General features: G+C 61.9%; 2 protein-coding genes across 3 annotated transcripts in view; both read left to right on the forward strand.

Annotated features, from left to right (window-relative positions):
* Positions 1 to 123: 123 nt before the first annotated feature.
* On the forward strand, positions 124 to 10,308 carry ZNF512B (zinc finger protein 512B). 2 transcript variants are annotated; one of them, XM_010836548.1, is made up of 17 exons: positions 124 to 462; positions 1,711 to 1,836; positions 2,118 to 2,260; positions 2,520 to 2,648; positions 2,741 to 3,417; positions 3,521 to 3,747; positions 3,862 to 3,933; positions 4,027 to 4,173; positions 4,336 to 4,460; positions 4,532 to 4,624; positions 4,818 to 4,916; positions 4,997 to 5,167; positions 5,361 to 5,555; positions 5,700 to 5,801; positions 6,080 to 6,142; positions 6,632 to 6,730; positions 6,951 to 10,308. In XM_010836548.1, exons 2-17 carry the CDS (start codon positions 1,713 to 1,715, stop codon positions 7,194 to 7,196), a joined length of 2,712 nt encoding a protein of 903 aa, XP_010834850.1. In that variant the 5' UTR covers positions 124 to 462; positions 1,711 to 1,712; the 3' UTR covers positions 7,197 to 10,308. The 2 variants fall into 2 exon arrangements, with proteins under 2 accessions (XP_010834850.1, XP_010834849.1); XM_010836547.1 differs by having other exon boundaries at positions 124 to 1,836.
* Positions 10,309 to 10,516: 208 nt separating this feature from the next.
* The window catches only part of UCKL1 (uridine-cytidine kinase 1-like 1), an 11,476-nt gene continuing 5,454 nt past the window's right edge, over positions 10,517 to 16,538 (forward strand). Inside the window, exons 1-2 of the mRNA XM_010836642.1 lie at positions 10,517 to 10,660; positions 16,170 to 16,360. Of these exons, the coding sequence (XP_010834944.1) occupies positions 10,548 to 10,660; positions 16,170 to 16,360 (304 nt within the window). The 5' untranslated portion in view covers positions 10,517 to 10,547. The remainder of the gene's footprint in view (positions 10,661 to 16,169; positions 16,361 to 16,538) is intronic.

Consider the following 16,538-nt stretch of genomic DNA (forward strand, 5'->3'; position numbering starts at 1 on the left):
CCTCCTTCTCCAGAAAAAGTCGCCATTTTGGTTCACTGCCTTTGGGCCCCCCCCCCCAGGCTCGCGGGATCGGCCCTTCCGGGGCCAGGACGGGCCCGCACCCCCCGCAGGTGACAGGTGGGTGGCGAGGCAAGCCTCCAGGTGTGCGTCCCCTGGCCGGCCTCATCCGCGCGCCCGGGCCTAGGCCGGGGTCCCGGGGTGAGCGGCCTGGACCGCAGTCCCGCCTCCAGCGTCGCCTGCGGTCAGCGCGTGGCACTCCTTTCCATCCCAGTGAGGGTCCCACCTCTGCGACCCTGCTGGCTCCTCAGGGAGGGTAGAAGCCTGTTCTCCTCCTGGAGCGCGAGTCACAGGCCTTGGATGGAAGGAGGGTCTCTGCCTCTTAGGCCAGCTCTGGCCCCCGACCACCCAACTCTGAATTCTCCACCCAGGCTGGAGGAGGACTGGAAAGGCCGGGCTCAGCAGGTACCCACACCGCTGGCCGCTGGGGTCATCGTGGGGTTGGGGTGACTGCTGTTGGGTTGTCTTCTTGGAAACATCAGTGTGAGCACTTCTAGAGAAGTTTGTTTAGAGCTCTCTGGACCCTTACCCGCCTCCCTCAGGCTCTGGATACAGGCCACCCTGTGGCCATGGGCAGTGACTGCCCTGATCTCTGACCTCATCCTGCCCAGAGGGCCTCTGAACCTCCTAGGCACAGCAGATCCTCCCGTTTTCCTCTGATAGAAGTTAGTGAGGGGACTTCCCTGGTGGTCCAGTGGTTAAGATTTCACGCTTCCAACTCTGGGGGCTCAGGGTCCATCCTTGGTCGGGGAACTAAGATCTCACGTGCCATGAGGTGTGACCTGAAAAAAACAAAAAGAAGTTAGAAATCATCAGGGGAAGGATCACTTGCCCACACACCCCTACCACCTTCTGTGGCCTTGAGAGTCCCTGTGGGAGGACCCACTGGGCTGGACTCAGAGTCGCTCCAGCTTTCAGAGTCTGTGGTCTCTGGAGTGGGGCTGGTGGGCCTGTAGGTTGGAGACAGCATTTCTTGAGGGTGGAGGCGAGGAGGCCAGTCAGGTGAGGAGTGATGGAGGGGTCCAGCATGAGGCGTCCATCTGGTTGGAGGGGCTGCGGCTGGAAACAAGGTGGAGCAGAGGCTCCGGGAGGGCAGTTCTGCTGGCACAGGGACTGGAGAAGGTATGTGTGCAGCTAGGGAGGGTGGGGGCCCTTAGCTCCCACCTTGGCTGTTTGTCCTGGGGAGAAGAATGCAAGGGTGTCGGCTCAGGTCCCAAGCATGGCCTTGGGTCTGGGCGGGGCTGTGGGGGAAGGTGTTCTAGGTGCCAGGCCAGCACAGCTGTGACTGCAGCCACACTGGTGTCATAACTGGCCTCCGAGGGGTGTCCTTGACCTCCCTTCCCTGGGGCTGTCTGGGGTGATGTGTCTGGAGACAGGGAGCCCTCTGGAGCAGGTGAGGGTCTCAGGACAGGGCTAGATTGTTCCAAGCTGATGATGTCTCCTGGCCATCCAGGGAGACTTTGGCTGGACAGCCCCTCCCTTAAAAGAGAACTAATCCCCCCCCACCCCCAACCTTTCCCTTGTGACTAAAAGCACAGGCCAGCAGGCTCCCCCTCCTCAGGCCAGAGTGTGGGCCTTTCCGGGGGTGGGATCAAGGGAAGCCCATTTTCAGGTCCTGAGTGGGCCCGGCGGGTCTGTCCACTTGCTCTGCAGAGATGACTGATCCCTTTTGTGTTGGAGGAGGCCGCCGGGTCCCAGGATCCAGCAGGAGTGGGCCTGGGAAGGATGGCAGCCGGAACGAAGTCCGACTTCCTGTGCTCCATGAGCCCCCAAAGCTGGGTAAGAGGAGGCGGCCAGTGGTCCTGGGTGGCCAGTGCTGGGTGTAGGCCTCCCCGGATGTCAGGCTCCTGGGTGCCCAGCCTGGCCTCCTGAGAGGCTTCCTGGGGAGGGAGCAGCCGGGGCCCAGGGTTCTTGACCAAAGCGGACCACAGCCTCCTGCCTCCCTGTCTCCATGAGTGCAGGGGACATGAGGCTCATTCCAGGCAGGACCAGCCCCCCCGGCTGGCAGATGAGGCTGTGGGGAATGCATTCTCTGAGGCTTGATGTGTCGTGTGCTGCAGGGCTGCCAGTGGTCCGGGCTGGGCAGACGGTGCCCAGCCAGGCCGCACTCTGCTTTGACCTGGAAAGTCCAGCTGGCGACAGGACGGAAGGGAAGAAAAAGGGGCGTCCAAAAGCTGAGAATCAGGCACTCCGAGACATTCCTGTGAGCTCCCCAAGGGCTGGGTGGGCTCTTGCAAGGTGTGCCTGGAAGCCCACTGCCTTGCCGGGCTTGCCTGCTGTGGGTCTAGCGCTGAGCCATCTGCCCACATCTGCCTGCTGCTCTGTGTGCGAGGGCTTCGAGACGGGGCCCAGTGGACCACATGTGGGAGTCCTGCAGGCCTAGGGACAGTAATGAGTCTGGGGCTGGCTGGTAGAGGCCTGGGTGGCTGCAGAGTCAGCAGCCTGGCCTTTCCCACACCTAGCTCTCCCTGATGAACCAATGGAAAGACGAGTTCAAGGCGCACTCAAGGGTAAAGTGTCCAAATGCCGGGTGCTGGCTGGAATTCCCTAGCATCTACGGGCTCAAGTACCACTACCAGCGGTGCCAAGGGGTAAGGGACTGCAGCCTGGGGAAGGGGAAGCCTGGGGCCCACCCTGCCCTGGCTGTTGGCTTGGGAGTGTCCATGTCTGCCCTCTCCACCAGGGTGCCATCTCAGAAAGGCTGACCTTTCCCTGCCCCTTCTGTGAGGCTGCATTCACCTCCAAGACCCAGCTGGAGAAGCACCGGATTTGGAACCACATGGACCGACCCCTGCCTGCCCCCAAGCCTGGGCCAGTCAGCCGGCCAGTCACTGTCAGTCGGCCGGTTGGGGTTAGCAAGCCCATTGGAGTAAGCAAACCGGTCACTATCAGCAAGCCCATTGGCATCAGCAAGCCAGTGACAGTCAGCCGGCCCGTGCCAGTCTCCAAACCAGTGACGGTCAGCCGACCCGTGCCAGTCACCAAACCAGTGACGATCAGCAGGCCCGTGCCAGTCACTAAAGCTGTCCCGGTCACTAGGCCCGTACAAGTCAACAAGTCTATACCAGTCACCAAATCTGTACCAATTGCCAAGCCAGTGACAGTCAACAAACCGGTGCCAGTCACCAAACCAGTGACTATCAACAAGTCGGTGCCGATGACAAAGCTTGTAACAGTTACAAAACCCGTGCCAGTTGCGAAGCCAGTGACGGTCAGCAGGCCCATCGTGGTCAGTAAGCCAGTGACGGTCAGCAGGCCCATTGCCATCAGCAGACACACACCACCTTGCAAGGTGGTGCTGCTGACCAAGTCTGAGAACAAAGCTCCTCGGGCTGCAGGGAGGAGCAGCGGTAAGAAAAGGTATGGGGGCTCCTGCCAGGTTGGGACTGGGTGTCCCCAGGGCAGTCCAGGGGTAACAGGGCCCAGAGCGGGCCCTCCTGTCTTTACTCCCTGCCCCCTGCAGGACTGCGGATGGCCTGGACACCTGCCCCATCCCACCCAAGCATGCGAGGCCAGAGAACGGAGAGTACGGCCCGGCCACCCCAGAGCAGAGCTCGGCCTTCCAGCTGAGCACAGACCCCAGCAGCAGCCCCCTTTCTCTGGGCAGCAGGCCCTCAGGGGGCAAGGAGGTGCCGAGGGCTCCAGGCCCCGGGTCCCCGCCTGAGGAGGGTGCAGAGCGCGTAAAGCACAGTAAGATGGGATTGGGAGGCAGCGGCCAGGGTGAGGCCAGTAGTGAGCCGGCCTAACCTAACCAATGGTTATTTAACCAGAGCCTTGGCCTCTGTTTTCTCTCTCCTGAGTCAGGAAGGAAACAGAAAACACCCAAGAAGTTTACGGGTGAGCAGCCGTCCATCTCAGGGACTTTTGGACTCAAAGGTGAGGCCTAGACTAGCCAGGTACCCTCGGGGCCGGACACACGCTGTGGCCACACCCTCAGGTGACACCTACCTTCCCTGCCTGTGCGCACAGGACTGGCCAAGGCAGAAGACAAAGCCCGCATCCATCGGGCCAAGAAGCAGGAGGGCCCAGGCCCTGAAGACACGCGGAAAAAGGGGCCAGCCCCCACCAGCGCTGTCAGCAAGGACGTGCCAGCTCCTATGACCCACCCAGCCGCAGGTAGGGGCTGCTGAGTTGGGAGGCACAGGCCAAGTCTTGACAATGGGGGCAGTCCTGAACCATGGGGACGGGGACAGAGTGTGGGCTTTGGGTTCTGTGCTTGGTGTTAAGGTCATCTGGGAGCTCCTGCCCCTCACCTGAGGCCCTGGCCTTGCCCTGCAGGTGGCCCCGAGGAGCAGTGGCAACGGGCCATCCACGAACGGGGGGAGGCTGTCTGCCCCACCTGCAATGTGGTCACCCGCAAGACCCTCGTGGGGCTTAAGAAGCACATGGAAGTGTGTCAGAAGGTAGGGCTGCCCCCTGGCTCGGGAGGGGAGGCACCCCAGAACCGACCTCTCACCAACATGCCCATCTGCAGCTGCAGGATGCACTGAAGTGTCAGCACTGCCGGAAGCAGTTCAAGTCCAAGGCCGGCCTCAACTACCACACCATGGCTGAGCATAGCACCAAGGTATTCCCCCGGGCCCAGCTGCCGTCCATGCTGCGCACTGGCTGCGGGTCTCCTTCCCCCCACCTGCCTGGCTCTGACCACTGGCCTCACTGGCACAGCTTAGTGGCTCCCGTGCCTGACTAGGGACATCTGTGGCCCCGGGCAGGGGCGGGCCCCATGGTGGCAGGGGCACTGAGGCTGGCCTGCCCCTCAGCCCTCTGATGCCGAGGCCTCGGAGGGGAGCGAGCAGGAGGAGCGGGAGCGGCTGCGAAAGGTGCTGAAGCAGATGGGCCGATTGCGCTGCCCCCAAGAGGTGAGTGGGCCTGCAGGTGTGGACGCCAGGTGGATGTGGTCCGGCTGCTCGCTACACTCACCTGCCCCTCGGACCTCCAGGGCTGCGGGGCTGCCTTCTCTAGTCTCATGGGCTACCAGTACCATCAGCGACGCTGTGGAAAGCCGCCCTGCGAAGTGGAGACCCCGTCCTTCCCCTGCACCCACTGTGGCAAGCCCTACCGCTCCAAAGCAGGTCATGACTACCACGTGCGCTCAGAGCACACAGCCCCGGTGAGTGGCCACAGCCTGGGCGCTCGTTCCTCAGGCACCTGCCCTGTGGGCTCCCTCTTCCCTTCTGGGGGACTGGTGTGTCGGGGGAATGAACCTGTGATGGGCGTCTGTGTCCCCAGCCTGCTTTCTCCTGTGTTCTCTGTGTGGCACATGCCATGTGACTCACCAGCTCACCCAGCCTCCCCCTCCACAGCCCCCTGAGGAGCCCTCTGACAAGGCTTCTGAGGCTGAGGACCCACTGGGTGTGGAGCGGACTCCCAGCGGCCGTATCCGCCGCACATCGGCCCAGGTCGCTGTGTTCCACCTGCAGGAGATCGCAGAGGACGAGCTGGCCCGAGACTGGACCAAGCGGCGGATGAAGGATGACCTGGTGCCTGAGACTGCACGGGTGAGCCCTCCTCCCTGTCTCTGAGCGTAAGGCCCCTGGGAGGAACCTGGGCAGTCCACCCGCCTCCTGGGTGCAGACCTCCCATCCGTGGAGGGGAATGTCTGGGTCACCTCCAGCTCACCCTGTCAACTGCTGTGTCTGTAGCTCAACTACACACGGCCAGGCCTTCCCGTGCTGAACCCCGAGCTGCTGGAGGCATGGAAGAATGAGGTCAAGGAGAAAGGCCACGTCAACTGCCCCAACGATGTGAGCTGGGCAGGCTGGGCAGGCGTGGGAGCTCTGGGACTCAGGACAGAGGGCCCAGGGCTGGCCTTGGGGGAGACTTCCGTGTGGCCCGAGTTTCCTAGGCAGAGGCCTTGACCTCAGCCCTAGCAGCTCAGCCTGTCACACCCTCTGACTTCTGGGATCACACCCACCCACCTGCCTCAGATGGGCCCCAGGTCCCCTGGGCTGAGCAAGGGGTGCACAGTGGGCAGTGGGCTCAGGCTGGAGAGCCCGCCCCCACAGTCACCTCCCACCCCCAGTGCTGTGAAGCCATCTACTCCAGCGTGTCCGGCCTCAAGGCCCACCTGGCCAGCTGCAGCAAGGTCAGTGCCCAGGCCCTCCCCTCATCTGTGTGCTCGGTGCTCCCAGCTGCTCCCCAGGGTCCCATACATCCTGTGTGTCCCCCTGACCCTTTGGGGTCCAGGGCCAGCGCAGCCCAGGACACTCTCCCCCCAGCCTCAGCCCAGCCGTAAGTCAGTCAGTCGTGGTTGGTCCTGTTTATGGGCTCTTCATCTGTGCTGATACAGGTGGGTGGTCAACCCAGGGTTGGGGCTGACACCCTCGGCAGTGGGGTGTGACCCTTCCCTGGAGCACCTGCCTCCTGCCACCCTCGCTGTGCTCTCTCCTGCAGCTAGGGCACCTTGGTGGTCCTGTCACAGCAGCCTCGTAGGTCTGTGAAGCCTGCCCAGTGGGCACCCATCCAGACAAACCTCACAAGTGTGGGGGCCCCGGCTGCATCTGGGAACTTCTGGTCCTCCAAGGGCCAGGGTGGGGGCCAACCTCTGGGGGTTGGACTGCCATGTGCCTTACAGGGGGACCACCTGGTGGGGAAGTACTGCTGTCTGCTGTGTCCCAAGGAATTCAGCTCCGAGAGCGGCGTCAAGTACCACATCCTCAAGACCCATGCGGAGGTGCGGCTGGATGGACTGGCCCCGTGGAGGGGCAGAGGAGGGGGTCGGGATGACAGCTCTTGTTGCCTTTGCTTGAGCAAGTTGCCACTGTTGAGGAAGCTTCTGGTTTCTCTTCAGAGTGGCTTCCCTGGAATCTTGGGTGCCCAAGACCCTAGGGCCCCTCTGTTCTGCCTTGCAGTGTCCCAGACCCCAGGGTCTCCACTGCTGCTTCTTTCCTCAGAACTGGTTCCGCACTTCGGCAGACCCGCCTCCCAGACACAAGGGCATGGACTCCCCTGTGCCCAGGAAAGAGAAGAGTCCAGCCAGCGGGAAGAAGCGGGGCCGCAAGCCCAAAGAGCGGCCCTCCGAGGAGCCGGCCCCCGGGACGCCTCCCCACCAAGACGACTGGCCCCCAGCAGGCAGAGACAAGGGGGCCCGGGGCTCCACTGGCCGGAAGGTGGGAGCCGGCAAGGCACCTGAGAAGTGAGCTTGGAGCCTGGCAGGTGGGTGGGGCCCGGCCCCCACACTGGCCCGGCCCCTGTGTCTGGGGTGGGGCACCAGAGCCTCCTGCCCTCCAGGTCTCCACCCCTACCCCACCTGTTTGTCTGTTCAGCAGCGGTGGGCAGTCCTCTCCTCCCTGAAGGTAGCCCCTTCCCATGCAGGCTGCCGCAGGATGCCCTGGGCTGGGGCTCCCAGGAGGGCCGGGCAGCTGGGAGTGCAATAGTCTGGAGGGACCATCACGGGCGGTGGGGGAAGGGCTACAGCCTGGGCTTCAGATGTGGGTACTGCAGAGCAGGCATATGGCCTTCTGGCCCTTGGCACATGAGCTCTATGCCCCATCTGCTTTGAGTCCAAGGCTCAGGGGGTCCCTGGGTAGCCCGTTGTTCTGGGCTGATGAGGATACGTGAGCGGCCTCGCCTCTTGACCCAACACTGGAACCCCAGCACCCCCAGCTACCTCCCAGGACAGACCCCAAGTCTGACAACTACCGTGCTGACCTGATGGCCCACCCCACCCGTGCCCCGCTGCCTTCTGGTTCCTGCACTTCTGCGCTCTACCTCTCTAGGCCCACCCTCCCTTGCTGTGCAACCCCTGCTGTGCTCAGGCCCCTGCCCCACTGGCCTGTGTCCATCGTGATGGGGGAAGCTGTCTTGCTCCACAGTCTCCAGTAGTGCTCTCTGCTTGAGGCCAGCAGAGGCTCTTCTGCCATCGCAGAACTGCTGAGCAGGGCTGAGGGACTGTGTGAAGCGAGCTCTGGCCTCAGCCTCCAGCTTTGCTAATGCCACTGGCCTAGATCACATAGCCCAATGGATTTAGGGAGGGCCAGTCTGGGTTCCAGGGTCACCTGGGGCCCATAGGCCTGTGGAGTGGGGACCTGGGGCCTGGCTTAAGTAGTGACCACTGTGGGAAGCAGCCTCAGTCTGCTGGCCTGGGTTGACCCATGGCCAAGCTCCCGTGGAAGCCTCCTTCCTCCTTTTTTACCTGCTCTTTCATTTCTGGTTGTGTGGCCTTTTGATGTGAGAGCCGAAGGCCAGGGTGGGAACTTGGCCGAGGTCACATAAGTTGGCAGCACCAGGGCTCTGTCTTGGCTCCCTTCGGTGCCCTGAGGACAGTGAGGTCTGTAGGTTGGGTCAAGTGGAGTCCAGGGCACTGAGGATGCAGCCACATCTTCCCGCCGTGGCATTGCTGGGGCAGGGAGGGTTTCAGAGCTGTAGGTTTTGACGGAGGCTGTTTTCTACTGGGGGGTGGGGGTGGGCTGAGGGCTTGGCCTTGCCGATCCTGGATGATGTGAATTTTGATATTTGCTTGTGTGCGTGTGTCTCCTGGGTGTAGTGGATGCCAGTCTCGTTGCTGTGACAAGTAACAAACCTTTTTTTTAATTCTGTTTTTTATACAAAAACTCACCACAATCTAACATTTTGGTGCTAAGGGTTTCCTGGTGCCGACGGTGGATCTAGGGGCTGGGCTGGGGTCCCTCCCCTGCTCAGGGAGGCAGTGCTAACTGGGCATGCCTGCCCCTGGGCTCCTGTCCCCATCCCACCCCTGGAGAGGAGGGTCCAGTGTGGGCTCAGTTCTCCTCACCCTGCACCAGGGAGACGGCTGCCAGGAGGCTTGGGGGCTGAGGCGCTATACTGCCTGTTTCTAGCTTCTTCGCTTGACCGGAGTGCTCTGACCCTGGGCAGTCCTGGCTTGTGTGCTAGGGAGGGGATGTGGAAATGTGGACTCCCCCAACTCACACACACCTGATCTGATCGGCAGGTAGAGGCCTGGGCAGGGGCAGGAAATCCAGCATCAAATATTGAGGCAGGCAGTACAGCTTCAGGCAGGAGGGCTTTCCTTCCTGTATTCCTGGGTGTCGCTGGTGTATGGCTGGTGGAGGTAGAGGTGGGTGGGCAGCCACCAGAGGGGCAGCTGTGGGAGGGTGCCAGGGAATAGGCGCTGGTGGGGCCCCACCTGCACTTTGTCCTTGTCATCGATGGTGGGAAGAGGTTGGACCTCAGCACCTCGGCAGGGGATGGCCGCCTGGCCGGCCTCTCAGGTACTTGGCCCTTGGGGAGTGGGGGCTGGTTTTGGTTGGGGGATTACTTTCACTGTCACCCCTGCCATCCACGTGCGATCTCTGATGTGGGAACCTCACCGGACGTGTGGGAAGAAGTGGGGTCCTGGGTAACTTGATGTTTAGCACTTTAACCCCCTTCTTTGTCTTTAAGGTGTGGGGACTGCTGGGTGGGGGCCCCTTTCTCCTCTTTCCCTCTCTGCTGGTCCATGCTCTGGCTGGTGGGTGGCAGTGACAAGCTGGTCTGTTGAGCCCTCCTCCCACGGCAGTGGAGCCCTTGGTGGCTTGGTGGAATCTGTCTACATCGCATTCTGATGGGAGTGCAGCCAGGTAGTCACCTAGCCTTGATTGACACCTTCAGTGAGAGGGACCCAGTGGCAGACAACCCCCTCCGTGTGGTGGGCATGGACCCTGCCTGAGACCCCAGGCCCAGGGCACAATGCCAGGTCCCTTTCTAAAGATCTACCTCTGGCCCAGCCCACCCCCCTTGCCCTGAGAACAGGAAAGGGTTGACTCAAGGGACCGAAACTTCACACAAAATAGGATGCACTTTTTTTTGCTCATGCAAGGGCAGATGAGTGTCCCCTGGTGTGACTGATGGCCCTCCCGGCCATAGCCCCCTCCTGTCCCTCTGGTTTGGAAGGGAAAGAATGGGTGCACCCTGACCCACAGAGTCCCTGTGTGTTGTCCTCCGTGGGCTCCAGGCAGCTGTCCTGAAGGCCTGGGGTTCTGGGGGAGCCAGCACCTCCTGCCTGTACTTTGGGTTTCTTGGTTTGGGTTTTTTAATGCCAGTTCTCCGTATTAAGTGCATTTTGAAAGAGAGGTTCCAGCTATCACTTGTAACCATATATATACATATATATTCTATCTACAAAGTGTTTATTTGCAAGATGTTTTTGACGGTGAGCTCGGGCCCTGCCCGCCTTGTGACCATCTGTCCCTGGTCCTCGTCCCCGCCCCGGTCCCGGGAGTGGCTCGGGGCGGGCCATCAACTGTATGTATTAAAAATAACTATCAAATAAATGTTTATTGATTTTTTTTCAGCGGTTTTGTGTAGCCGAGTTTGTGGTAAAGCGTGGGCTGGGGTCCTTACCTGCACACCCGCCGCAAGGCCTCGTGAGGCTTGTAGTTTGCGGGGCGCGCGCGGCCTGGTGGGACTTGTAGTCCGCGGAGCGCGCTGGAGGGCGCGCGGCGCCAGGCCCTGAACCATAGCTCCCGACAGCCTGAGCGGCCGTCCCCCAAGCCCCGCCCCACCCCTCCCGCGGAGAGGCCCCCGAGCTCATGGCTGCGCCCCCGGCCTCGGCCGACGCCCCCAGACCGGCGCCGCCGCCCCTCGCGGCTGGAGACGGGCCAGACCGGCCGGAGGGGAAGACCGAGACCACGTGCGAGGACCGGTAGGCGCGGCGCGCCCCTCGTGTTCCGTGGGAGGAGCGGCCCAGGGATCCGGGCCTGGACCAGCCAGCGTTCCCCGTGGCCGGTCCCCGTGGCCTGGCGGGGGAGGGCCCTCATGGACTGCCGCGGGCGGGGCCCGTATGGGGGCTCGTTCTGTCCCGAGCCGACGCGGCGCCGGGCCTACGAGCACTGGGCTGGACTGTTAGCCTGCCGGATGCTCCCAGGTGGTCAGTTCGTTCCAGGACCCATACAGACTCGGCCTCCCAGCTGAGGCCAGAGGTCGTGATGCTGGGTGGTGCGGGGCACGGTGTCTTCCAGTTCCCGCCTAGGCACCCGGACAGTCGCGGCTCTGGGGACTTTGCAGGAGGGGACATTGTGGCGGAGAGGCGGAGTTCTGTCCCCTGGCTGGGGAGGCAACTCCCGCTCAGCCTCTGGGGCCCGGACCCAGGAGGCAGAGCAGCGCTCAGGGGATGGCTGGCTCTTCACTTCCGGGTCTGAACACCGCCCCACCCCCCTCTCCCCGCCTGACCCAGCGCTGGCCACAGGCTGGGTCCAAAGAAAAACTTTTCAGCCTGGCGGTGTGTCTGGAAAGTGCCAAAGTGCCATGGCTTGGACTGCTCAGGACTTGGAGCTGCCAGCAGAGCTGCTGGGCAAGCAGGGAGAGGGTCTCAGGCCCCCTGCGCCTGAAGGAGCCTCTGGTGTCCCTCCAGGCTCACAGCCTCCTGGTCAGCAGTGACTGAGATCCTGGCTCGGATGACAGGGTGGGAGATGAGGGACCTGAATCTGTGACACTTGTTAGTTCCAGAGAATCTGATGTGTCGGAGACCAGATAAACTCTTGAAAAGAGCGCCCTCTGCAGACACCAGTTGGCAGCGGCTGGCGGCCCTGCCTGGTGCACAGATGGAGTAGTGGACCTAGGTGCCCCTGGCAGGGCCAGGGTGACAGTGGTCTTCCTCCTAAAAGCGTGGTCCCCAGGCGACAGGAGGGGAGCCAGGGCCTGTGGGCAGTAAGCACAGACTAGCACATTCTCCCACAGAGCCTCATGGAGTGGCCCTGAAGCTTCTGGACATCTCGGGGAATTTCTCATTACACCCTGCCTTCTCTTCTCTGGGATATTCCTCAAGCACGTGCTCCCCTCCCCCCGCAGTTCCTGCACAGCCCTACACACCTCTCCACCCTGACGCAGTCCCTGCACACCCCCCTGCCCCCCAACCCCTTGGTGAAGGTACCAGAGCTGCCTCCCTTCCTTGTCTGGGTGTCTGTGCAGGTGCCTCCGCACTGAGGCTCTCGCCTGACCTCGGCTCCACTTTGCCTTCTGTGGTCTGCATGAAGGCTTCTTGTGCGCCTGGCCTTCCGGAAGGGACCGACTTTCCCTTTGCACTGGAGGTGCTGGTGGACTAGTGAGCACCCTTTGGGCTGTCTCTGGTGGGGTCCAGGTGGACACAGGTCTGGGAGCTGCCACTGGGCTAGTGGAAGGAAGCTGGCCTACTTGCTCAAAGCAGCGGGAAGGAGAGGGTCCTGTAGGGGGATTCCCAGTGGGAGGAGTGGTGACTGCAAGTCCCTGGAGCCTACTGTACCCCTTCAGGACTGCAGCCCCCCAGCCCCAGTTCTGTCTGCCCAGATTTCTGTTCCTGAGCTTGTCTGGGCCACCTACCCCCAGACCAGGCCCCAGTGGGCCAGCTGCTCTCTCCTCTGACTTCTTTTACTCACTCGCCCAGGAAATTCTCCTAAAGCAGGATGGGGCTCAGGGCCCCCTCTGCAGCCCTGAGACTGAGCAGGGCAGGTAGGGTGGGGGCGGGAGGGAGCAGCTCCTGGTGGGTGGGGGCAGACCTGTTACCCCAAGGTGGTGCCCAGAAGGGGCTTCCTCTGAGCCCTGAAACAGAGTAGAAAAGCTGATGTTTGGACTGCATTAAATCACAGGGAGGAGGCTGGGGACCTGGGATGTGAGTGAATACTGTGGCCACACACCAGAGGGCCTGCTTTTCCTCCTACTGCTGGCCTGGGGCGTGGCTGTGACCCTAGTTAAGCACTGAGCACTGATGGTGGCCTTGAGGGATGTGCTGGAGCCTTCCTGGGGGAGGGGGCAGTTATTCTTGGAGGAGGCCTCAGGGGAGTAGAGTTTCAGGTTGTTTATGCTTTCAGGAGGCACCTGGGGCAGGGGTGGGGCGCTTAGCTCGGCTTTGTGCTGATAGCTCAGCCTAAAGACACCTTTGCTTTCCCTGTCTTGGGGCTGGGGGCCCTGCGCCCTGCGGCCCCTGGGAGGTGGGGTCTGGGACTTTCTCCAGGGTGTTCCGGATGGGGTTCCTTAGCCAGCCCTGGCCGGGCAGCATGCCAGCCTGAGCGCAGGAGGGGCAGCTCACCCTGATGCTGGCCTGAGTCTGCCTGGCTGTTCTCCTCGGCAGGGTCAGTGCTATTAATATCAGGCCAGTGCACAGCCCCAAGCTGGTGATCCTCTTATGCCTGTGGCCTCGGCCCCTGAGGCTGGTGGTGAGTGTTGTTGCTTCTCTTGGGGCCTCTCACCCGTTGGCCCCCCGACTCCCAGTGGGCAGCCTCTCCCATCAGGGCTCGGACCTCACTGCAGCTCCGCACTGGTTGTGTTGCCCACCCATGGAGGGGCAGCTCAGGGGGCTCCTGAGCTGTCCTGAGGGACTGCTGGGAGCCTAAGAGGCAGTGCAGGGACACCCCTGCACACACCTGGGGTCATCCTGCCATCCCGGTCTCCCTCGTGTCCTGGCCATGAGCAGCCCCCCAGCTTACCCTGGCATCCGGGTGTCAGGGTGCTGGACCCTTGGAGCAGAAGGCAGGTGAGTGGTAGGCCTGCCGTCTTCCGGTGAGGATTCCTTTTTTCACTGTGTCTCGGCTACCCCCAGCCCCGTGCACTGTCTGGTAGACACCAGGGCAGACAGGCCAGGCAGCTAGGCAGGCCTGCCACCTGCAAATGTCAGCTTTGCTTGGGGCTCTCAGTTATCGGCTGACCTTTGTCCATTATGGTTTGTAATCCCTTGGGTTGACATTGCCTTTAGTCCTTGCGGATGGCAGCACCCTGACATCTGAGAGCAGGCAGGTGAGGCCTTGCATGACTTTCCAAATCAAAGGTTGTTTTCTTGCCAAAGTGGGGAGAGGCCTGCTCTGGAGGGTGCAGTGAACGGAGAGCCTGGCACTTGGGGAGGTGGTGGGGCCTGACTTGGCTGCCGGCTGGATGCTATTCAGACCCATTGCCAGCCCTCGGTGGGCGGCTTTCTGGCAAGGTCACCCCTGCTTACCTTCAGCTCTTCCCTGAGAAGGCATCCCTCCCAGGCTGTCAGTACCGCAGGCCTCGGGAGCAGTGGTGGTGGTGGTCATCGTCACCTCAGTGGGATGAGGGTCAGTCACCGAGAGAGGTGATGCTCCTGCTGGGGCCCCAGCTTGGAGGGAAAAGTGGGGGGACGGTAGTAGCACTCGCCCAGGCCTCCTGTCCCACGCCGGTCCCGCAAGGCGGCCTGTCTGTCCCAGAGCCTGCTCGGCACGATGTCTGGTCTGTTGGCAGAGCCTCTCTGCCCCTCTGCAAACCCAGGTTTCTGTGTTGGCATTTCCTTTTCAAGTAGAAGGCACAGACTGGACTTTTTTTCCTCTGGGGGCATGTGGAGCTCCTCTCCCCAGCTACGGGCCATAGGTCACCTCCAGGGTCTGGGGGTTGCTCGCAGGTTGGGGGCAGCTATATTTGAGCCCTAAGGCCCTGTGCTCACTGCTGGGGGCCAAGCGCAGCTGGCAGAATGGCCAGCAGTGCCCTCTGACCAGGGTCTGGAGACATCCAGCTTGGAGGAGTGTGACACCGGGCAAGCCAACCCTGCCCCGTCACCTGGGTGTCCTGCTGTATGCTCTGTGCTCAGCTCCACAGACGCGTCGTAATTGCTTCCTCAGAGCCGCAGAGGCGACACTGGGGGCAGAGGCCAGGGAACCCGGGCTTGCTTCCCACCCACACCATCCAGATGACAGAGCACCAAGGCAGCCCGGCGCTCTGTGTCCCCTGGGACAACGCTGCACCTCCTGTCAAATCCAGCTGACGGTTCTCAGCTGCTTCAGTTGTGCTGACAGGGCCCTCTGTGCCCTGGAAGCCGCTGGTGTGACTCATCACGTGTTAGCCCTGAGCTAATTCCTCTCCCCGCCTCCCCCTCCATATACACGTGGGCACAGACGTTGTCCTCCTGCCTCTTGGCAACACTGGGTGCACTGGGAGCCACACAGCTGGGAATGCCAGGGGAATGCTAGGTTATCCTGAAGTGAGCCAGACGGCCCTGCACTCCTGGGGACATCTCCCCAAGGCCAGTTTCACAGCGCCCTGTACCTGGCCACATCCTGGCCACGATGGCAGGCTATAGCAGTGACGGCGAGCTTCAGGGACAGACCAAGGGTTGGTTTGGTTTTTGATCATGAAGGGGCATGTGCTCATAAAACACACACACCTGAAGTCCTTGCCCCTGACCTTGGTGTCTGAGGCCGGAGCTTGCTGTCTGTGCTTCCACCTGACAGGCGTGTGCTGGCCTTTACGGCTCGTGGCACTCTGCCTTCTCACCTGATGGCACATCGAGGACGTCTTCAGTGTGTGGCTCCTTCTCAGGCTTTGACCCGTATCTGAGCAACATCCATCACTGGGCTCTGGCTGCATGTGGACATGTCCTACCCGGGTTGTCCAGAGTGCCCTGGTTCCTTGCCTGGATTGTCAGCCTGTTTTCGGCGTCTCTGGGGCAGGTCTGCAAGCTGACGCTGTGAGCAGTCCACTTGCTCTCTCAGGCAGTGACTTGAAGCGCCTTCTCCCTAAGCTGGTCCTGTGCCTAGGGCCACCTTCACACGGGCCTCTGTGTCCAAGTCTGTCTCCCGTCTGATCGCTCGGCCAGGCTGACAACCTGAGCCTCCCTTGTTGTCCCCTCAGGCCTTGGGGCCTCGAGCCAACCATCATGTCCATGCCCCTTTGGGGTATAAATCTGCCAAGAAGTCAGCACAGCTCTGCTCACTGGAAAAGGCCCCAGTGGGGTCTGCCTCCCTCCCCCAGGTCGGGTTTCCACCCCACCTCAAGTGCAGCCTTTCCACCCTCTTCCCTGTACTTGGCACGGTGCCCTGGGTCTCCCTCCTGCTCCATCCTCTCTCTCTGGAGCCCTTCCCTCTGTGCCCAGAAGGATGGCAGGGACTGGGTCTCACAAAAGGAGAGGGCTGCCCCGAGTGTGTCAGGGGAAGGAACACAGTCCTTGATGGGTCTTGACTGTCCTTGGCGTGACCACCTCCCATCTCCCTGATGCCCATTCCACGTGGGAGGAAGAGCTGGGCCAGGACAGTGCTCCCCTGGTGTCCCCCGCTGTCCCCTGGATGGATGGGCTGCAGCCGGGTGTGCTGTACCCCTACACAAGTCTGCTCATTTTCACCATGCCTACGTGCGTGCATAGGGGCACCACATGGACTAGTCACACTAGTCCTGATGTGGGGTGGCTGGGGGCTGATGGCCCTGGGCCAAGACGACCGTGTCCCCCTTCCCCACAGCAGCAACGCGGAGTCCCTGGACAGGCTGCTTCCACCTGTGGGCGCGGGGCGCTCACCGAGGAAGCGTACCACCAGCCAGTGCAAGTCTGAGCCGCCCCTCCTGCGCACGAGCAAGCGCACCATCTACACAGCAGGGCGGCCGCCATGGTACAACGAGCATGGTACCCAGTCCAAGGAGGCCTTTGCCATTGGTGAGCATGGCTGTGGCAGGAAGGGTGGGCCAAAGCTACCATCTGGTGGGACCCCCGAGTAGAGGGGTGGGACCCACCTCAATGTCCAACGCCTGTGCTGGTGTCTTGTGACTAGCACTGCTTGGGCCCCTCGGTCCAGGTCAGAAGAGGCTGTGTGGGAGTGGCGGGGACCACCGGG

The sequence above is a fragment of the Bison bison genome, unplaced genomic scaffold (genome assembly GCF_000754665.1).
Source record: "Bison bison bison isolate TAMUID 2011002044 unplaced genomic scaffold, Bison_UMD1.0 scf7180017864063, whole genome shotgun sequence".
Lineage (NCBI taxonomy): Eukaryota > Metazoa > Chordata > Mammalia > Artiodactyla > Bovidae > Bison > Bison bison.

What these genes read in the sequence shown, in the direction of transcription:
- ZNF512B (XM_010836547.1), top strand. Translation starts at nt 1,713, where the DNA reads ATGACTGATCCCTTTTGTGTTGGAGGAGGCCGCCGGGTCCCAGGATCC. An exon ending in TGGCTGAGCATAGCACCAAG is followed by an intron (nt 4,625 to 4,817) that starts GTATTCCCCCGG and finishes CCTGCCCCTCAG; the next exon opens with CCCTCTGATGCCGAGGCCTC. An exon ending in TCCTCAAGACCCATGCGGAG is followed by an intron (nt 6,731 to 6,950) that starts GTGCGGCTGGAT and finishes TTCTTTCCTCAG; the next exon opens with AACTGGTTCCGCACTTCGGC.